At 45.4% G+C, this 23,380-nt stretch overlaps 1 protein-coding gene across 3 annotated transcripts in view; it reads right to left on the minus strand.

Moving 5' to 3' along the window:
- Window positions 1–23,380, minus strand: part of LOC126524481 (protein spinster-like) — a 101,734-nt gene that overhangs the window by 38,468 nt on the left and 39,886 nt on the right. For all 3 annotated transcript variants that reach the window (XM_050172793.3, XM_050172792.3, XM_055067329.2), the window contains exons 2-5: window positions 14,756–14,955; window positions 12,971–13,122; window positions 6,752–6,818; window positions 3,044–3,180 (exon numbers count right to left, since the gene is read on the minus strand). In XM_050172793.3, coding sequence (XP_050028750.1) covers window positions 3,044–3,180; window positions 6,752–6,818; window positions 12,971–13,122; window positions 14,756–14,955 — 556 coding nt within the window. The remainder of the gene's footprint in view (window positions 1–3,043; window positions 3,181–6,751; window positions 6,819–12,970; window positions 13,123–14,755; window positions 14,956–23,380) is intronic.

The following is a 23,380-nucleotide window of genomic DNA, read 5'->3' on the forward strand; positions in this document are numbered from 1 at the left end:
CTCTCTCTGTCTGTCTCTCTCTCTCTCTCAGTCCGACCGTCGGTGTGTGTGTGTGTGTGTGTGTGTGTGTGTGTGTGTGTGTGCGCGCGCGTGCGTGCGTGCGTGCGCGTGTGTGCGTGTGTGTGTGTGCGCGCGTGCGTGTGGTGATTGGATTGTTTAATGGGCCAAGCATATTTACAACTTCGAGGTTATCTTTGGTTTATTTACCCAACAGTTTCGGTCAGTGGACCACCCCTTTTCAAGGGATACAGGAAATTCCTGCGACAGTCTTTTTATATATTTAGGTTTATATATTGAGCTTTATATATCTATATATATCTACTTTAATATATAAAGCGACTGTCAAAAGACTTTACTGTATTCCTCGAAAAAGGTTGGTCTGCCGAGCGAAACTATTACGTAAATAAACTAAGCTAAAAATAACTGCGAAGTTGTGCTTCTTACCTTTGTGTATATAAAGGTTTTCCCGGCTAACTTTAGCCAGAGCTTAAAAATATGTGAATGCTACGTAGCTGGACAGAACCAAGGTAATGTTTCCCATCGCTTGGAGATGCTCAAATTAATTTTTTTTTAATTTTGCCTAATTAGATAATTAGCCTTAATCAAATTCTCAACTTTTATATTTAGGTTAAAAGTGTCGATGAGAAAATTGTAGAGCGACATGAAAAACCCCGATACAGCTTTCTGTTGCTCAATGCATGCGACATAAAAGTGTTTTTCCAAGCCTAAAAGAAGCCAACAAATGCAAGCAAAATTGCCACGCAATTGGCCGCTCGAGGCACAAACATTCGCCGTTGACATCACTACTAATTATCGTCAATCAAAGCAAACAGCACAGAAAGCTTCGCTTACATCGATTTCCACAGTACGTGGGATCTGCATAATTTTTTGCCACCTCCATTCTTGACGTTGTTTATGCGCATCCTCGCACCCCCTCCTCATATGTATCACCCCACTCCCCTCTTTAAAGCTCCTTTCCGTCTGTCACTGTCACACTTTTCAACATTCAGCAGGTTATAGAACAGCGCGGTGGCCCCCAACATTTCATAGACATAGATATATTTGTTTCTACCTGGACGTCGCAGCCATTCACCTACCTCCCCTCCCACCTGTTTCTTGGTGCTGTTTCCTAGTTCCAATGGCCCTGTACCCTCGTCCTTGATACATACCGCCATGCGCAAATCAGCATTCTGCAGGTCTTTTTCTATTGTCCACTTTTTTTTTTTTGCACTGCTTTCATTTTTCAAGATATGTACAAACTAGCCCATCAGCAAGCTCTTCCCAAGTTTATTTAGATAATGAAAGTCAGGGACAAGGAAAAGAAACAAGAAAAGGCTGGGGGTCAAAGGGGGGGGGAGGGAGGTATTATGCATTTTCTAGACAAGAAAGTCGCGATATTTTCGGAATGCTTTTCTTCCATGCAGTGTGGTCGACCATTTGGTCAAGTACCGGAAATGAGAAGCTCTTTGACGACAAGGCCTGGTGGGGAACAACAATGACCCGAGTTTTAAGCACGTGCTCATCCCATGTTTGTCTGTGCGTGTAATGTTTAACGCTGGTGCCCCTTCAACAGCTGCCATTACCATGATCCAAAACAAGGTAGAGGCACATTGGGGCCACAATGTTCTGTCTGCTGCAGGTGATGAGCAACACTTTTCTCACCAAAAGCAGTGCTTTCCTTGCACTCATTTGACACAAGGAGTGAGGTCCTAAACATAGCGGTCCTAAACATTGGGTTCAGGGGAGGGGGAATTCTACAGATGAATTTCTTTAGTTGCCTCCCTGTCCAGGCCTCAAAAGTAGGCTCCCAAGCAGCAAGGTCAGACTGCGCATCTCTTATCCCCGGAGGACCTCATCACTGGTGGCCTTTGTGGGTGCAACCAGTGACATGCACAAAGCAAGGGTTGGTCATCCTCCACAAAAAGATAAAGTCATCAGTATATCAACAAAGAAAAATGTTCAGTTACTTCAGACAGTGTTGTGCACGCTTGTTGACATTCCCTTCAAGAAGGTGTTTCTCTCTCTCCACTCACACAATCGCTATGTTTCTGCTATAGGCATACACGCCTGGGGGGAGCAGCGACACGGATGAACTTTTGTGTTCACTTCAAGAATGTCTCGACACCGGCCATGAATAAAGTTAAAAGGGTTCTCGAAAATTCCTGGCATCTTGAGATGGGCTCTTTTAATTGCGCACTAGACGGCATGTTCCCTCCGTGGGAGGCGAAATGTAAGTAAATTGCCATAATATTCACTATTACAAGTACTGCAATTATTGTAAATAGCCTCTCTTTACTTTTTGCTCCCCACTCTGTGCTCTCTCCAATTTTGTTCCCTCTTCATTGCACCATCCCCCTTTCTGGCCAAAGTTCAGGTGTCAGCCATCACCAGTGCAGCAAGCAAAATTATCTTTCTTCCAACAAGCACAAATGTAGTTGCTTTTTCCACAATCAGACATGAGCTGACACGGACGCTTAGTTAGCTGCACCTTTCACCTATTTGTTTTTGGTGCAACGGAGAAGACATTTTGACCGAGTACATTAGAGAGGGGGTTGCCCCCATGATCATCCCCCACTCTCCCTTCAGACTGCCACTAGCCTTTGACTTGCTTTCACATTCAAGCTTTCCCCTTTCACCGATGTTGCTGCGTCCTGAAACTTTCTGTTCCATGAGGAAGAAGGAGGGGGGGGGGGGGGTCCGTAAAAAAAATTGGGGAGGGGTTTCGACTCCCCCCCCTCTCCTCGTCCCTCTGGCTAAGCCAATGTTTGTGGCATTGGTATAACGAACAATAAACCGTTAAGAAACTCCATTAATATGATACCATGTTACCTAGTTTTATGCCAAAGGGATTACGTTGCATACTTGTCATCTTTCTCTTTGCACTTATGCACATGCTTTTTTTTCTCAGTGTGTGAAACTTCTGGTGTGCATTTTTATTAGCCTTTTCCTTGTTTTGGCTAACTTCGGTGCACGGGCAGTGCAAGAAAAGTGGCGCATGCCATCTGGCAACACATGAAAGTACGAACAACACAGGTGAGCTCACTTCGCAACCAGGGAAAACAGGTCGTCCTTGAGCGTAGAAGGGCCCATGGTGGTGGCTCCTTCGCTGGCACCCCGGAGAGGCTCGCGCAAAACAAACAACACCAGCAGCACTGCCAGCGCGCCAAGCACGGGGGTCACCTGCAACAAATGTGGAGGGGGCGAAGGAGGTGTCACATGCAAATTTGCGTTACATATTGCAGCTTCAAGGCTCCATATTCGGCTTAGCAAGTTTTGAGCTTCGGAATACCTGGATAATGCATGCCACAGGCCGAAATCAACAGAATATGCCAGTTCAGGTCCACAACACATGGGTAAACAGATCGCCATAAGGTGATGTGAATAATCAAAGAAATATTTCAGAATCACAAGAGCTAGGAACAACAGCGAGAACATACTCAAGCAATGTCAGAAATGTGGCGCAGCACTGATGTAGCCAGGCTCATGCTGTCATGGCTTTCTTGTGGTACTTTTATAGCAATGCCAAACAGATGGCAATGCCCCCCCCAAGCCAGTGCAGTCAACAATTCACATGTACGACTTACTGTGGGATAGAGATTATAAACAGGGACAGGGTGCCTCAGAAAGGCTGCCAACGTTTCAATAGGAGGACCTACCTTCGTCACAGGCGGCCTCGTCATCCTCAGCATGTTAGTTTTAAAGGGTTACGAAGATAGGTCCTCCTATTGAAACGTTGGCCAGCCTTTCTGAGGCACCTTCTCGCTGTTCATAATCTTTATACGACAGTGTGATGTTCCACATCTGTGAGCCCCTTTCTTGATTATGTATGACCTACACGTTTCTTGTACACTGCACATGCCTGCCCTCAAACAGTAGTCGAACCTAGATATAGCGAGCACTGATATAAAAAAGTAGACAAAAGTTGTCTCACTGCTACTACAGCACAACATATACATGCTTATAACGAGCATCGGGTATAACAAAGCTATTTTTGTATCAGGTGCGACTTCATTATCACAAGGTTTGACTGTTGAGATTTATTTGAGAACCAACAGCTCATTCTGCCACACCTTGATGCTGATCTTACCTGCTTTCTGTCTGATATTGAAAGCAACATTACTAGAACTAGTTCAATTTCACAGCTCCGCTGAAAACACGGGCCCCATGGCGGTCGCGATATCTAATGCCGCTATGATCAAGTCGCGCTATCGGCAATGCACGCCTTCTTTGCTGCGGCTGCGCCTCACGTGGTTGCTTTGTTGCTGTGCATTTGTTGGGTCCTGCAGAAGTTTGTTTGGAGGTTTGAGTATTCGGAGCTCACACTGGTCTGCGGAGGTGTGCAGCCTGGCTTGTGTCAAGCATGCAATATGCGAACCTGTTTGCTCCCGGTTGAAAAAGCTTCTATAAGTCGTCAGCTAAGCGCCACATTTAATGTGTGCGCATTCTTTACGTACCACAGGTCCGTCATGTGTAAAGTATAATGCCTTGTATCTGCCCAAAAATGGCAATTTGCAATGTTAAGACGTTTAATTGTTATGACAATATAAATGTAGATGATTGGTAGCTTTATAAGCGATAAGGGACAATTTAAACAAACAAACAAAACTTGATCAGAGTGAATACCAACAGGGATACATAGGGCTCCACAGAAAATGCATGGGGGAGCAAATACTAGGGGTGGGCTAACTTGAAATTTGGAGGTGGGCCAACTTTCGGGGGTGGGCCAAGTTTAAATTTTTGAGTGGGCCAACATGAAACTTGGATGTGGGCCAATATGAAATTTGGATGTGGGCCGATTTGAAATTTGTAGGTCGAGCAACTTAAATTTCGGGGTCCCAGCCATGGTCGCTAAGTAGTTACAGTGTTGGGCTGAGCACAAGGTCGCGGGGTCAATTTCGGGGTGGGCCAACTTAAATTTGTGGGTGGGCCAGCGCGCAATAAGACTATCTTTCTCCAAGGAAATGCATAGCATATACAGGATGTAAGGGAGCTCTCTATTTGTAGATAGTGCGATAAACAAGAATTTTAAAGCTTTTTCATGCTCTCTAATAGGTTCTTTTTTTTTTGCTTCTTCCCTCATTAGCTATCCTGCTTTTGTCCCACTTCTGCATAATCGATTATGAACTGCCTTAGCTGGCAGACTCATCCAGTCACGATGGATGTTGGAGTAGATTCACAGTATAGCATATCTGCTGAAATCGAAGCTTACACCTTACGTAAAAATCCTAGTACGAATCCCTTAGGATACATACTGCACTTGCCAAGCTGTCAATCATAGTGAAAACCATGAACTCTAATTACGAAGGCAGTATAGCTTTTTAATGGAGTAAAAAATCGATGTATACAAGCGAACGTGTGGGCAATACCGAGCTGCCGCGCCGCTGGAGCAGCAGCCAACGCAGCCAACTGGTAGCCGGACTCAACTGCAGCGCTGTTAGTTCTTGTGAACACCGTGTGGTCCACATGCTTCACAACCACTTGTGGACCACATGTGTGGACTAACGTGTGAACCACATGAAAAGTGGTCTTGAAATGCCCTCACTTGCATTCTGCTGCAAACAATGGAGGTGTTCGTTATTTCAGAATACCTATTATCCTATCTTACAGCTATGTCTTGACCTAATTACCCCACCCTCTTATATTTTTTCATGCATCGATCATAGCACTAAAGTTAGTATTAACATATGTCATACAAAGGCATGCCTGCACGTTTTATCCAACAGCTTTTGGAGGACTGGAATCACCCCCCAGATCAGCCTCTTCCGTGCAAAACTTCGTTTTTGTGAAGTATTAGCTAATATTTATATAACCAGAAATTCTCCCTTACTTCTGTATCTATGAATTCTACCACTCTCTGTAATGCCTTCAAGCCTTAAGGGTACTTATAAATTAAATGAAGAGGGGAAATAATATAAGCAACACTGGCTGCTTTTTGCATTAGTGTGGCTGTTCATTAGCATGTTGGATACTCTATGCTGGAAAAGCGCTGTTCTTTTGTGCATTCTGTACACATCATACACAAACTGCAAAGTTATTCGAAGGTTCCCAGATAGACCAGATTGATATCAGGGAAATAAAAGGTTATGCACAAGAGATCTTCAATCACAAGAGTTGGTCTCACACACTTCTTTATCAACACTGTTATTGGACGTAAGAATTGAAGAGAAGAATAAAAGTAACTAAAAGCTGCACTACATAAAGATGACGACAGTAGAGTCAAAACAAACATTCTCTGTGCAACTAGTCATTTCTGTGTTGTCCTTCACTTCCATGCATGACACAGGCCATCACATTACACGAGCCTGTGAAAAACAGCAGTCACATCAAGTTTATAGAGAGGCATGCTCACTATTTTTTTACTTGATCACAGCCCATTTTAATAACACATTCAACATTCAAGTTATGCTTTATTTACTACATGCTGCCAATTTCAAAAATTAACATTCAAAGCGTTAGCTGTGCTTCTGCATTCATCTTACTGGAAATACCAAAACTTTATAGTGAAGTTTAGATATCACGAAGGAAGTTGGGCCAAATATCTTTTTATTCCTTTGCACTGATCCCGAGATGCATTCAGGAGGTGCTCACTGTAAAAGGAGCTGTGATACGCCTGGCCCTCAATATCAGTCGGTTCAAGAAAAATTGCCTTCATTTTTACAAGCAGCAAGAATGTGGAAGGCCACGAACACAGCCCTTTCACTTTCAGAAAACCTCCCAGAGTATGAGAATCTTGATGCCCAAAGTTGCTTACCCTCAGGGCCCAGTACCATCCATGCAGCGCCTCTGCCATAGACGCACCAACGATGTAGCCCAGACCACTGCGCAGAAAACACAGTCAGCAGGATGCAATGGATAAAGGTGCACATCTTTCGCACAGCTGTGGCGTTATTTCCGTATCAATGTGAGGAGCAAATGTGAGAGCAGTAAAGCATGTGCAATGGGCCTTGCCCGGGCCCTGTGCACTCAGATCAGTATATAACGACTGCATGTATCTGCACATTTCCTGGTCCCCTTCAATTCACTTTTCTATGGTTGCTTACCCGGTGGCATTGCCGGAGGGGCTTCACAACAAATTACGTGCCTCTATATTTGCGCGGCACCATTTCCCTCTGTATGGCACCACCAATGAACTGACACAGATGCATCTGTTTATATGTGCACATATGTGCACATTTACACGAGCCGGACTGGAACCTCAGCCAGACTGCAAATTCAGATGCAGAGCCATTTGTGCATTACTTGCGTTCCTGCACGGGGCATTTTCCGTGGCTGTGAAGGGCCATGGGAAGGACCATTCATTCCCACCTATCTGTCCGTATCATCGCCAGTAGTAACCTTCTTTCTCGCTCCTTTCCTTTATCACTGCATCATCATAACTGCATCATTTACTGAGAAATTAACAGCTTTGATGACCACCTATCCTTGAACACATCACTTGAGTGGTGCGAGAAGTGGCAAATATCAGTTAATGTGAAAAAGTGCGCAGCAGTTACTGATGCTTGCACTTGCAAAGCCATGTTTCATGATGCCACGATTTTGAAAAAGAGCCGTGATACCACCACCCGAGAGTTATCGGAAGCATTCTTCATACAGTCATTGGGGTCACAGTGCATATGTGTGCCTTCTTTAACCTTGTACAGTGCTGAATATGGTTCTTTGGTTCTGTCGCATGAGGCCGCTCTAGTGATCGGATGTCGGTGGTTCCTGCACGTGGTGCTCACTGCGCATGTTCCTCTAGTTTCTGCTGTCTATAAAGGAGTGACGGAATAAAATGATGTCAGTTGAGAGTAGCGCCTTGTCCTGGGTCGTCTTTCTTGTGTCCGTTGTTTTGCGCTAAACAAAGTAATTATGGATCGCAACAGTAATACGCAAGCTTTATTTTTTTTTTTCTTAAAAGGAGTCTAAGGCTAGCAACTATGCCTATTAAGTTACTAAGCTACAAAACATTTATAAGAAATGTGATTTCGTAACCTCGTGCCATAACTACCATAGCAAAACTAGAAGGAGGAGAGAGGAAAGCTGTGAAATTTGAACCGAACAAAGACAGGCGCACTGACTCGCCCCCAAAGGCCTCTGGTCTATGGGGGCTTCTGGTCTAAAGACATTATCAGACACTATAAACACTAAAAGCAGCTTCTGGTCTAAAGAAACTATCTGCGATAGTGAAAGAAGCTTGCCTAAAGTTCTTACTTCAGCTGCTACATAAGTCTGTCTGTCTGTGTCTGTCTGTGTCTGTCTGTGTCCGTCCGTCCGTCCGTCCGTCCGTCCGTCCGTCTGTCTGTCTATCTATCTATCTATCTATCTATCTATCTATCTATCTATCTATCTATCTATCTATCTATCTATCTATTTATTTATTTATTTATAACCATAAAATGGACACATCTAAATATACCACCCTTTCTGATGAACCTTGTACAAGACGTGAGCATCAGCACACATTAACGGACTATTCTTTCAACATTGAGGCTTCCAAGCGCGCATTCTTTCCTCTCACAACGCAGTGGTGGAAGCAGCTTCACCCAATTTGTCACGATTATCGACTCATTCTCAGCCTTCACTGTCACAATGGAAGCTGCGACAGGAGACCAGAAGACATGCATGCACATGTCATGGCCACGCTGAACCACTGTTTGCAGCATTCCCACTTCGCTGCTATCATCCACTTATTCTTTATTGGACAGTACATTTTAATGTTTGGATTTCTGCCAATTCCTAACTTATTTAGTTATTCATTTATTTTTATTTTTTTAGCTTGTGCAATGTGAACCTACGGTGTTCAGTTTGCAGCCGTGGCACTGCCGAATCAGTGCATCCCTTTGCAGCATTCATAGCATTCCCGTGGCACTGCTAGCCCCTATTCTTCTTTCTATACAGTTCCTTGCACTCAATTTTTTTTGTTTCATTTCGTCTTTTTACTGAGTTGTGCAATGGGAAGTTGCAGTGCATATCATGGCATGAAAACACTGCCTACTGTAAATGCATGTGTGCAATGCCAAAATGGATTCACCTAACAATGTGTTCTCTTTAATTATGTATCCAATGTTTGCTGGTGGAAACGCTTGACTATTACTAAACATTTCAAGCTTTTTCCTTTTTCTGTTTTGTTAATTAGACGCAATCTGATTGTATGTTAACCCCTTTTGTCATACATGCTTTGCTTTTTCAAATCGTTTTATGCCCACCTGCCTTCAGTAAGTTCGAATTAACAGTGCCAAAATGTATTTGTGTAAAAGTGTATTGTCTTTATTTATGTAACCAATGTCTATTTGTTGCAACATTTGTCCATAATAACCGTTGTTCCTTTCTTTTTGTTCAGCACACTTGACGTGATTGTATGTTGCCTTTTTGTGACACATCTTTTTTACTTTCATATTCTTGTATGCCCACCTGCTGTGCTCTAAATTGAAAGCAGCAGTATTGAAATTAAACAAATAAATACCAGCGCAGAGGAGCAGGCTAGAGCAGTCAATATCAGGCCGACCTCTCTGCCATTTATTAGATAAATTTCTCCAACAGTCCACGGAGGCCGTTGAATGCTATGCGGTGGAGAGGAGGCTCAGTATCTCCTCGCAAAAGTCCGAACTCCTGCTGGTGTACCCTACGACCAGGAAACAATACGGAGGAACACTGAACATTAACATCCAGGTGAATGGGGGCCCGATACCTATCGTAGATCAGATCAAAGTCTTAGGACTCAGGTTGCATGCGGAAGGCAGAAACCTCGATGCAATCACTGTGCTAGAGAACAGCGCACAGCAAACACAGACTAATCAAACGGATTGCCAATAGACACTACGGCATGAGGGAGGTCAGCCCAATTTGTTTAGTGCAGACCTTCGTCACCAGCTGTGTCGTCTATGTGGCACCATACCTAACATTTGGTACGGAAAAAAAAAAACTAGATGGAATGCATCATCAGACAAGTGTTCAAACAGGCAATTGGCATCCCAGTCACAACCCCCAACGACAAACTCTTAGAATGGGGGCTACATAACATGCCTGACGAACTAATCTAGGTGCACACCACCATCCAATAGGAAAGACTCACACAGAGCCCCACGGGGCGGCACATTCTACGGAAACTAAACATTTACTACAAAGCACAACATGGCATGAAACTCGGCATTCCATTAGAGATGAGGAGAAACCTTAAAATTCCTCCACTGCCAAAGAATGTGCATTGGGTGCGCCACAAGGAGCGACAAGTGGCAAGGGCGTGCCACATTGGGCGCAAATACCATGATGTGGAGGGCATAGTTTACGTAGACACAGTAGAATATAGAGAACGCAAACGGATGGCCATCGTAGCGGTAGACACGGACGGAGAACCCCTAGCGAGCAAAACCACGAAAACGGACAACGCCGAAGTAGGGGAGGATCAGCAATAGCATTAACAGTGGCCTTCACCAAAGCTAGAATTTTCATAAGCGACTCAATGATTGCAGTTCATAGTTTCGCAAAAGGCCACATTTCACCAGAGGTGCTCAAAATTCGAAGCAACAGCAACCACCATCATGGGACAATCCAAACTATCTGTGTGCCTGCGCACTCCTCTCTCCCTGGCAACAAGGTAGCTCACAACGTAGCTTGAGGACCTACTTGCCGAGGAAGTGAGCCAGCCCCGCCAGGAACAAGAGGAGACCACATGGTCAGCTACAAAGAAATCACCAATTACTATTGGCTGGAAAGGGCCCGGTACCCACCACCTCATCCAGAGCTAACCAAGAAACAGGCGGTAGCCCGGCGCCTCCCGCAAACAAACATGTATCCTAACCTGGTGACCTGCAGCAGATTCTATTCAGGGCAATACAATGATCAAGGTAAATTATGTAAGGGTAGGGCGGATCTGCCACACATTCTATGGGCATGCTCAAAGGTGGCTTCTTTCGAAGGCTGTAAAATTCAAAACCGGCAGCAGTGGGAGACCCTGCTGCTCAGCTCAGACCAGCGAGACCAGGTCTGGGCCGTCCAGCTAGCCAAGGCTGCTGCTGAGACCCAGGGGATCTCGGCCGTCGGCTAGGCAGAGGGAGGCTGCGTTTGCCCTTGTGATTGCTGGCATCAATAAAAGCTGACTCTCTGTCCCTTCCCTTTCTGCAGAACAAGCTGTCTCAAAAGTCTCAGCAGAACATATGACACATCATACTGTTGAAGGTGAAAGTGGCACAGCTGAAACACATTGTATGACGTCAACTTTACGCTGCAGAGCTGTCGTAAATGAATTTAAGTACCCCCACATGGCTTTAACCTGTGGCAACTAATGCTCACTAAATGTACTATTTTCGAATGCTCAACAAAATGCGAAAGAAGACTTCAAGGTGAAATTAAATACATTTCTTTACTCAAAAGTTTGGCTTACAAGAGGTATATTTGAGGAAATTGGGAAGAAAAAGACAAGAAAAATAAAGGCTTTTTAGCATCCAGCCAGCAGGCCTTATCTGACATGTTTATATTTTAATTTGTTTGCACTTGTAAAACGTAACACTATAGTAGAAAACTATGCGACCTTATAGGCATTCAAGGCAACAGTGTATTAATGGTTGACTATGGTGAAGCACGATAGATGGGCGAAAATAAAAAAATTTGTCATGCCTATCACGCTTCACCGTAGTAACTGAATTGAATTCTGAGGTTTTATGTGCCAAAACCACTATTCGATTATGTGGCAAGCAGGAGTGGGAAACTCCGGGTTAATTTTGGTCACCAGGGGATCTCTAACGTGTCCTCAATGCACAGGACACGGGTGTTTTTACATTTCACCCCCATTGAAACGCGGCCACTGCTGCCAGGATGCGATCCCACGACCTCATGCTTAGCAGCACAACACCATAGCCGCTACGCCACCGCAGACGGTGCTTCACCAATGTCAAATGTGCATCCTCGACTGGCCGAAAATTCTACTCCTCTAAAGTGTATTAATGTATTTAATGGGTTGGATGGGGTTCTTCCAAAGCAGAATTTTTTTACCTTTCCGAATAAGAATAAAAGTGCTAATACAGGAAACGGCTGTCTATCAGAGGATGAGAAAATGCACCCAGCATGACACATTTCACTTTTCATTTCAACAACATATTTTAACAATTTAATTAAAAATATACTGTTGCTCATTACATTTGGTATGACTTCTACACATCATCCATACCTTACACTCAACAAGAAAGGTGGTGTTGCTTTTTGGAAACAGACTAATTATGTCAAACTCAGCTGAAAACTGTAATAGGTGCCTTGTCCAATTTTGATCCTGTTTCTTGCTTTCAATTTGATTTGGATTTAGTTCCAAGAATGTTAAGAATGCAGCTTCACACAGGTAGATTAGGATAATCCTCACTGGATGTCTCACTTGTGTTTTCAAAAGCTGATGACTGTCGGAGCAGAAACCAAGGTCTAATGCACCCTTTCGAAAACTTCAAGGGTTCCAAAGGGCTTCAAGGGTGCTGGCAAAGCAGTTTCAAGGGCTAAAATAACATTATGTTCATATATTTAGAACGATATATATTGAGAACTCATTTGCTCAACTAGTAATGACAGCATTAGTCCTTGCTCAAATAACGATGAATTGCTAGCTGCACATGCTGGGGTTTGTCTCTCACTTTGAAAGCCTTCAAAATGGGATTTTCATGTCTCAAGGACTGCTGCTATGTACCCTGTGCACCTCTACAGCAGTACCCAAGTAACTCCTCCTGAAATTTCCGTTTGAGCATTGGTCACTTCTCAAACAACGATGAAGTGCTAGCTGTACGTGCTGGGATTTGTCTCTCGCTTCCAAGGCCTTCAAAGTAGCATTGTGATGTTTCAAGGACTGCTGTTATGTACCCTGTGCACCTCTACAGCAGTACCCAAGTAACTCCTCCTGAAATTTCTTGAGAACCTATGGGGGTCAGCAGACCACAATTTTGGGAGCAACGGTCTAGCCCATTAACGTGACCTAATCTAGTCCAGCCAAAGTGAAGAGAGAGCAAGAAACACTCACCTGCCGACGGGGATGGCAAAGTAGAAGACCGCCAACATTTTGCTTCGGCGTGGTCCTGAGAAGAGGTCCCCTATGACTGTTGGGGCCACAGTGGAGTAGCTGGCCTCCCCAACGCCCACCAGGGCGCGCAGCACAGCAAACACCGCAAACTCCTGCACATGCCCAGCCACACAATCTACAACCATCTCAAAAAGTACAGCCAGTGACTGCAGTGACACCAGTAGCAGGAGGCAATGCAAGAATGCATGAATGTTGCATGAATGCTCGTATCACCAGAAGCCCACTGCTAAGCCGCTTAGCAACACAGCACATGGAACAGCATTTGCGCCTGGTTATGCTGGGCAGTGGTACTGCTACGCATACTAATTTTTTAGAGGGAGACTATTGATTTCATCCTCAAAGCAATCTCAGGCATTCTGATTTTTGTAAAATTGGCAAGTGAGGAATAACATCATACATGTACAGATGAAATTTATGCCCACCAATGCTCTTGCAATCTGTTTACAGAAGCTGATGTGTTTCTTGTTATCTCCACAGTTCGAGCATGCATTTGTTTCAAAATTTACAGTACAGTTTTGATTCCTCAGGTTGATTTTTTTTCTCCCAAACTGTTCCACTTTCTAGCAAGTCTATGGCATGACTGTGTTGCGAGCTGTTTGGCTAGTGGTCACACCTGAATATCTACACTTGCCATTGAAGTAAGCACTGTGAAACTAAATACGAAAAGCACTACGGCATGCATTACAAGCACATCACCAACTTTCCCTGGAGTGTCTGTTGCCTTGTCGTGCATCTGCCTTGTTTCCCACGCTGTCAACCAGCCAAACGTTCAAGCTCTTCTAATAAACACTTTCTAAAGGGTGGGCATAAATTATGTTGTTTGTTCTTGTCCATTTTTAAGATTAAAACTTAGTGCAAAGCACAAGGTGCCGGAATAAAGATTATATGGTGAAACAAAAGACAAACAGACACAAGCAATTGCATCAGCTACCCGTCTATTTTGCCGTATGGCCTTTCTGCATATGGTGCTTTAATGCCAGAGCATACAAACAACTTCATAAAGAATTGCTTGAGCTTGAACCCTAGTACATGCAGATAAATAAATGACACATCATGACAACAGAGGAGGGTAGCACCCCTGAGCATCACGATGCAGCAAAAATATGTGTTCTGTACCTGTATGTAGAAGACCACGAGCTAAAATTCGCTTTATGTCAACCTACCAAGAGACACAGAAACATTCATTTTGGCAAGGTCTGGCCTTCCACAACCACTTCCAACACAACACACGACACTCTGAATCATCATCACGTGCTTGTGGCAAACCGAATGAGGATATCTCACATGTGCCGTTAACTTGGCTGATTTATGCCCAGCAGAGGTCAAAACTGCGTAATGTTCGAACAATGGGGAATGAAACCGTCTATTCAGAAACAATTTTTGGACCATGGCTTTCTGCAGAAATTTCAAGGCAGGCATTATGTGCTGAGCAGAGTTTTTGGCTCGCATTGCCTGGTCTTGTAACGCCAACAGTGTGCCATGTGTTTGAAATATATTTAATTCTTTAACTTCGTGCTTAAGCGTTACATTACAGCCTCCACTATTAGTTTCTTTTTCATTGTCTCCACATCCATGAGCTTTTCCTTTTTTGTTTGTGCAATTTTCATAAATCTTAGCACTTTAACCCCTATATAAGTGAACTAGGGAAAACAAAAGCACATGCTTATAACCACGCCCCTTGATCCCCAAGTTAAATCTAATGTATCCATTTCTGAGGCATTGTACCTTTGGTGGTATGGAACCGAGAAGAGTAGTGGCGCTCCAGAAGAAGACACCGGCAGCCATAATGACTCGACGGCTGTGGCGATCACCCAAGTAGCCGAACACAGGTGCTGTTAGCATGTACGTTACCACAAACACTGTCTGCAGCAGTCCTCCTTGGGCGTTCCTCAGATTGTAGTGGACTATGACCTTGTCCAGCACTCCTGTAAGCCATAGGAGGACACATGAGCTGTAGATCTTCAGCACTGTAGGACACCTAGGTCCCAATGGCACACACTGCAATGTCACCATGGAAAAAATGAAAAAGTCTACAAGGGGGGGACATCATGTTACAGTGTTGAAGGCCACCAATGTACGCCAGTTACATGATTGCATTACACCAGAGCTGGCATTAGAGTGCACGGTAGGCTTCAGCATCTTCCATGCTTGCACTTTAGACATTCTCTCTACGCAGAAAAAGAAATGAGCACTGCAGCAATGTGCAGCTGTCAAACTCACATGTAGCTTTGAGCAGCACACAGAAAATAAACATACGTTACAAGGAACTACCAGCTTCCATGCATTTCAGGAGAAAATGTCTGCAGAGCAGTTGGCAGAACAGCTGATCAATTGTACATTTATTAAAATATACTGGGAATCATTCATTCTGTGCACGAAGGTCCCATGATGAGCCAACTTTTGGAGATATAGGAGAGTAAATTTGAAACGAATTGTGTTACGAGCAGTTGGTCTACAAAGGCTGGCTGCATGAAAAATGACGACAAACTAGAGAGCAACAGTTCGCTGCAAAAATTTGCTAAAGTCGCCCCTCATCTTTGTTTGACCATTTTCTTTGTTTTCGGCAAACATACTATGTGAGGGGGGGGGGGGGGAGCAAATGTCTGCAAAAAGGAATCGTTTGTTTTGCGAGATGCAGCATGGGATTTTTGAAAAAACATTTGCGATTCACTAACCGTAGAGAAGAAAATTTTCATGACTTGCAGATTTTACAAATATGAAGACTTATCACTAAAAAACTAAAGCATTGCAGATTGCCAAATATCTTTTGGTAATCCTACACCATTAGAACTACTCACCCAAGGAAACTTGGATTTGTGTCGACCACAGTATTTTTCTGAAAAACTGCCAAGCTTTGCTTTTAGGTCAAGCCCCTCTCACTGACTTCAACATCAGTGACTTTGTGGGGAAATGTTAGCTAAGGCAACAAAGCTGAAAATTTTTCTGACAAATCTTTGAAGGGTTTCTCGCAAATTAAAAATAAATATATGCAGCTACACTACGTACTTATTTTGTAATAAGATCCCAAAAATGACAAAATTTCCAAAGTAGCGAAATTGAACCGTATTATGGGTTAAAAGAACTAATCAATCATCACCGTTCTTAATGCAAATGTTACAGAATGTCCACTCATGACTGATAAATCTAGTACAACGGAAGCATAATGCACTATATTGTCTTAAGCAAAAACAAAACCTATCCTTAGACCACTGTATGTTGATCGCTATTCAGGGTGTCTACTAAGTTAGCATTTCCAAATTCCCTGAGTATGTCAAGACAGGCTGACACCATGTTGTCCGATCCACTTTGAATTGCAGGGAGGAGTGTTTATTTTATTTGAAAAGAAAATGGAAGGGAGGGGTTAGTAAAATGCACAACGAATAAAATATCTTCGAAAAAAAATGGTAAAGGCCATTGCACATCGAGCCAAACATTTTCAAATACAAATAAAAAAAAGATAGATACAGAAACAAATAGTTTCGAATAGTATGAGCTATTTCTATCAAATGATAGCAAGCTCACTGGTATGAGGCCCGAACTTCGTCACAAATGAGATTCTCTCTCACCAGCTGGAAAGCCAACCTCAACTGTCCTGACACACTCTCAGCCCGTGCACAATGCCTCAGAGTTGTGTTTCACTGATATAAACAGTTTATTTTGGCTTGGATGAGGGACACCTGCATCTCAGTGCCAGCCAACACCTTGTTTTTTGAGCTCAAGCGCCTTCAAAGAAGCGACGACATGCTTCCTTTCTCGTTCATTTGTCAATGCGCCGGCCCTTTCTGTTATTGTCCATCTCTCTCTGCGCGTTTGCCCCACGAACCATTTGAAGCATCCTCTTGGTCAGTTGTACAGTTAACGTCCAATTTTTGGGACTCCCGAGGGGCCGCAGAAATGTCCACAAAAATGAATGCATATCTTTTGCTGCCCTTAAAGGGGCCCTGGACTACCCGTCAGGCTTGGTGAAATAACAAAGTTCACAGGTAGCGTGTGCTGCTGTGAACATCTCAGCCAAGTTTTGCTGTCGTACGCGCTGCGTGGAGCCCACAAGCAGATTGCGAAGTCACCTTCCTCTAAAACGCTCTTTTTTCAACATAGGACCCTGTCCTCACCCTCTTCTGGATGCTTTATTTTGCCATTCCCTTAGATGGCTGCGGTATCTACATGGTGTAGATACCTCAGCCACCACGGGGTGTCGCCGTGAGTCCTTGGTTAAAGGGAAGCTGAAGAGTCTGTCGAATTCAATAAAACGCTCATATATGGATGCGGGAACCTTATAAACCATGAAGGTAAAATTCTGGGGGGGATTTTTCACTTAGGAGCGACGCAATCGTCGGTTAAAATTGCGCTGTAGCTCCGCCCCCCGTCGAGCGCCGTGCGCTGCTGCTGACGCTGACGATGCGAGCGGAGACCGGAAACCGCGGCGTAGTGACGTCAGCACTGGTGTTCCGCTCCTTCGCAGTCTCCGCGACCGTGCCTGACCCCGCTTGTTTCTGCGTGCGTGCCGTCATAATCTGCCTCGCTCGAGCCTGCATTCCTTTGTGTGCATGTAGGGTGGTACGCTCTAAGAAAAGTTTGCCCCTTTTGGAGTGTATATTTGCCGCACAATGATAATCGTCATCTGTCTTATCCGTATTTCCTTTCTTTAACGCGGCGAGCTCGGTACTTTCCAGTAACCAACGGCATGCGTGTTATCAGCATGACAGCATTCCCGACAGGAAAGTAACGTGCGCAGCGTTTTCAAGAAAAGAAATACGGGCAAGATAGATGACGATTATCATTGTGTGGCAAATATACACTCCAAAGTGTGTAAACTTTTCTTAGAGTGTAGTGACGTGCGCAGCACCAGTTGAAGTGGTGGGCTGATCATGCCGGCGTTCTGTGCAGCGTACGGTTGCATGAACACCAGCGGCCACGACGATGTTCCACCCGCAAGACAAGAAGCTTGCAGCTAAGTGGGAGGATGCTGTGAATCGAAAGAATTTCAAGCGCTCAAGAACAGCAGTGCTGTGCTCTAACCACTTGACGACGATTACTACAAGAGTTTATCAATAAGGTGTGAATGAGTGAAAGTACACTTTCTGCTAGCAGGCTTTCTAAACGCAGCGTGACAAGGTCGGGACAACGAATGCACAAAGGCGGCCCGGGTGCGGGCGGACGGATGGTAACTGGTCTTGGAAGACCTTATGAATACACGAACTCGTCCAAACCTGGATTTTGATTTATTGCTTGCTCCTTCATGTTGGCATGCTGAATGGAAGGCACATGTTCATCTCCCACCCTTGACGCAGGTTTGGTTACAAACTGCCGTTAATTTTCTATTCGGATGTGTGTTGTGAAACAGCCAACATGCAGCTACCATAATGCAGTACAAGTGTAAAGCTTTCATGTGTTTGAAAGCCTGCGCACGCCAGGACGCTGTGCTCCCCCTTCTCTCGCATGCAGAGAGAAACCAGTCGTCTCACATAGTCGACAGAATTCGCCGCCTTTACGGCTCCGGTTACGATTAGCGTGCGGATGGCGCGTTGACGAAGGCCACTACACATGCTACAAGAGCCGGAAAACTTTTCCTGCATGTAAACCGTCTGTGTAGATTGCCGACAGCTTTGGGGCAGCGCACAAATGCCGACGATCGCATCCCTCCTTACGTTCCACAAGGAGGCATGCAGGAACATAACAGTACAGTTGTTTGCCCGGAAACGAATTCACTGGATCGCTGCATACAGCTTTGCAAACAACATACCCACCAAAGAACGTTTTTAACACGAGGAGATGCTAACACTTCGCTTTCGTTCGCGTCTAAAGTACTGCTTGCTACCAGCATCTTCTGCTTCTTGGAGAGGCCGGCTACGTATACATGTAGGGAGCAATGCTGAACTCCTCAGAGAAACGAAAGCTCTCGAAATTTACCATTACTGTCTCACCAAACCACAGCGCCAAACTACCTTGCACCATGCGTCATGTGTGTCGGCAGCGGCCGGTCCAAATGAAGACCAATGTTGACGTCACGAGGCGCCCGACCAATCACAGGTGGAAACGAGGCGTGCGAGCTGCCCGAGTCTGCTACTGCACTTTTCGTCGAAATAAAATCTGTTTGCGCTTTCTTTCGCTCAATTTTGATGCGATATTCGAATTCGGAGAGTTGAAAACCATTACGTACAGCTCTTCACTCATTTTTTTTCTGGAAAACTCTTCAGCTTCCCTTTAAGCGCACTGCGGCTCACTGAGGGAAACCGCGTTTGGCTTATGTTTAGCTCGTCGTAGGCACCAAAGGCGGAAGTTGTGGCTTCTACCTTAACATCTAAAATGAAATTTGAACTGCGCGCCATGGCGACATTTAGAAGGTGGAGTGCTGTGGGCTCGCCCTACAGTGCTGTAGCCTTCGGAGTGCAAGGCATTGAAGAATGAACAGGAGCACAGCAGAGGCTGTGTTTTATTACCAATAACTCCGCTTCTGCTGAATGCATTGAAGTACTTTTTGCGGGAAAGTATTTCTGAAATAGCTTATTTTCACTTCAAATGCCTTTCTGAAGCAATAAAACGACAGATACTGACAAAAAGAAATGCTAAAAATGAATGATCTTCAAGACGTTTTGGCTCTGCTATGCAAGCCTTGTTCACAATGGGGTTCATGTTTCCTCCCGACAATACGGCCTTTCGTCGAACCCTCAACTTCAAATGTATTTGTCCACTTCAATAAAAAATGGTTCAGGGCCCCTTTAAGGGTTCCAATCACCATAGGCACGCCCGAAAAAGTTCTGAAGGCCTGCAGTACACTTATTAGGGATATCGGTACTCGTACTGTGACAGGAGGCAGCGGGTGCACGCGTGTATAATTAAGGAATACATACTGTGGCTCGTGACAATTGCCCATTCCCACGCTTGTTAAGCTTCACCGCGATACTTGGAGTATGTGTCACCGCGTAACAGTGCTGTATCGAGGTGAAGCTGACTTTCAAAAACCGGCAATTTGCAATGCCCTGTGCTTTCCGAGCTTCGAAGCCAATCGCGAGGATTACAAAGGCGGAGTCAGCGACACTGCTGACAGCGGCGAATTCCATCAATGGAAATCACGGATCCGAGCGGCAAGAAGCTTAATAGCGAACGTCGAAGCAGCTAGACCTTGCGCTGCCGTGGTGGTGGCTACGGCCGATTGCGGATGGATGGATGGATATTATGAGCGTCCCATTTGGAATGGGGCGGTGGGTTGTGCCACCAAGCTCTTGCTATTATACTGCCTAATGTCCTACCTCGGTTAAACAAGAAAAAAAGAAAAAGAAAAAAATCACGATGAACTCCCACAACCAAATTTCCTTACCCCCTATTATGAACTTTGCTTTTGTACGTCCCAGTTTTTTGTCGTTTCCCTACTTCCATCGATCTTCCAATCCCTTCTTACTAATCTCTATTGCGGATATGATTACTTTTCCCCTGCTCTCGCTGAACCCAAGGGCTTCGAGGATGCCAGTGGTGCCTAAATCGACCGCCGGATGTCTTCACATTCTAATAAAACATGCTCCATCGTTTCCCTAGCTTTACCACAACAAACACATGCTACTTCTTCCTTCTTATATCTCGCTTTATAGGTGCGAGTTCGAAGAAGGCATCCGGATCTCGCTTCGAAAAGTAATGAGCTTGCCTTTGAGTGGATCTGCGTGCGAGAGCGCCGGTTCGAAGCGGCGAGGTAATCGAAATGGCGGCGGTGGTGGCTTTGATTAATGCCGTTTCGGATCTGTAGCCGCGGCAAAAAGTCAGTAAAATCGGACGGCGACGAGTTCTTGCGTTCTAAACTTCAGACGTTCTTATACATTGACTCTATGGGGTACGTGGCGGTGCCGCGAGGCCGTCCGAATTATCGGGCATGTCCCAAAAATCGGGCGTCCGGAAAATCGATCGTTGGCTATACACTGGCAACTCCTCCAGCCGACGACACGGCGTCAGAAACCATTCGTTACGATTCCTCTCTATTACTCGAGCCAGCATCAGCGCAAATTTCGTTCCCTTTCAATAAAATTACAGCTAATTTTGCCTGATAGAAGCACAAGTTCCCCAGGATTTACCAGAGTATTTCCAGACTATCAAAAATCGCTGAAAATTCCCGGTTGTCTCGGTTGGTGGACACCCTGCTATTATATCTGTGTTGTTCTAAATAATGAAATTACATTCATATCGCATTCTGAGATAGTTGTCTTTGTGGAAGTAAAGAAAAGTGACTGTCTGTTTTGCCTCTGCTGAGCCACGAAATGAGCTCGGGTTTTCAGGGCTCACTTAGGGTACGCTGAGGCAGCAGGCATGCGAGGAGAGTTCACTGTGCACGCGCCTTTGCATCCGCCGCCGATTGCCTAGATAAGGCACGCGCCACGCGCAGCCAAGACGTGCGCTCGCCTACAACGAGCACCCCCCCCCCCCCCCCCCCCCCAGAGCGCGCTTGATCACGTTATCAACCGCTCAGCCTACCCTCCTTGCGCGCATCAGGCCAGCATCCTTCACGGCACAGCCTCGCACACTTTCCCTCACAGCAAACGGCACGCGATAAGACTTTTCGCACTTGCACTTTTACGGAACCTTTTACCGCCCCGGGCGCAGCCACAGGCTCTTGTGCCGCCCGCGCTGAGAGGCGGCTGTGCTGCGGTCGCCACTCGAGCCTGTAGAGTGAGTTTGCATTGTCTAGCCATAGACGCTAGAAACAGTTGTAGCCTCTCCAATTGTCTAGCGGCGCGATTTTTTAAGGACGCTTACAAAATGTGACATGCCAAATTACAGGCAAGAAAAGGGGCGTTTCCCTTGCATAAGTGACTTCACATTCACTATACAAAATGTGCGTTAAGAAACAGGCGGGAGCTGCCAGAGCAGAGAGGAGGGCGGGGCGACAGGCCGAGCAGCCGGAGCGGGTGCCGGGAAGTCGAGTGATGCCATTGACACACAGTGCCTCATCGCACGCTTCAATTCATTCGAACAGGAAGGAAGGAAGGAAAAAAGAACTCTAAGGCCACCATTAAGGCCCAGTAAGAAGAGCGCTTGCTCCGCTAAGGCCCGAGTGCAGCCAAGCACTCCAGGAAGGAAGGAGAGGGAAACTAGGAGAGGTAATGGCAGTGTTACACGAGTACAGAATGTGTTCTGCATCTGCCCTTTTCTCCGGACAGTCGGGGTAATGGGCTGTTGCTACGCCATCCGAAGTTGTAGAGCATTAGTGGTGTGAAGAGAGTTTGAACTTTGAGAAGGACATGCGCCTGTTCCGTGTGAAAGGGTGAGGTTGGGGTAAAATAGCGCGGTTTCCCCCAATGTTCTTGCAGTGTTCAGCTATTTGCTCTTTGTACGTGGCAGCGTCTTCCACAGTCGTAGGATTTGGCCAGGGAATCGAGGGCGTCCGCAGGTCGATTTCGCGGGCAGGTTGATTAAGCAACTCATTTCCTTCGATCCCAGCACGACCAGTTGGCAACGCAGGGTGATTGTAATGTTGGGGTTGCGGCTACCGGATTCTATTAGAATATCATGTATGTGGGTTTCCAGTAGTCGGCGTTGTACGTTGCGAATGGATTTCTGGAGTCGGTATAAATGCTGATGTTATTGGACTGGTGCATAGCAACTAGACAGGCTTCTTGTATTGCATATTAACACGTGTACTTGTTTCCTTTTTCGGGTGGGCGCTTTTCACCGTCGAACAAATGTTAACGTCAGCGCGGGACGCGGCCGCGTGTAAGTTTCTCGAATGTTATCCATGGTTCTGTTGTCACCGAAGCTTGTGTAATCTGATCGCATGTGCGACGCGAATTGTGTAAACTTCCTGGAAGACACGCTGGCACCGGCGATTACTCTTGAACCTTCGATGACTCGTGCATAAAAGCCGATGCGCTCGACCGGCAGATCAGATTTCGACGATCGCCGACCACGTTCGCCGTTTTCGCTGTGCATTGAGTGCAACTTGCTTTTGAGGGCACACGTTCGCCCAATAAAAAGTTAGTTTCGTCATTAACAATTTTGCTGCTTTCTTCACCGTCACTACCACGTAACAATATATTATCGCGTGAGTTTCTAGAGTGGCTATGCTGGGACGGTTGGAAGATGGTTCAGTTGTTTGGGTGATCGGTGCTGTGTATCCCGGTGTATATATAACATATATATTTCACACGCGCACGATCCCATGTTAGAGCGCGTGGCGTCCGTGTATATCATGATGCACTACTTTCCTGTCTCCGTGGTGATGTTTTGCTTGCGCTTGACATCGACAGTCATGTATGTGTGGCGTCATTTTTTGTATGTTATTAGGAAATGCAATGTTGCGGGGTAACTGAGGGCTTTGGCTAACTGGTGTCAGCTGGATGGGGAGGGTCCCATCCAGCTGACACCAGG

This window comes from Dermacentor andersoni, chromosome 3, assembly GCF_023375885.2.
Source record: "Dermacentor andersoni chromosome 3, qqDerAnde1_hic_scaffold, whole genome shotgun sequence".
In the NCBI taxonomy this organism is placed as follows: Eukaryota; Metazoa; Arthropoda; class Arachnida; order Ixodida; family Ixodidae; genus Dermacentor; species Dermacentor andersoni.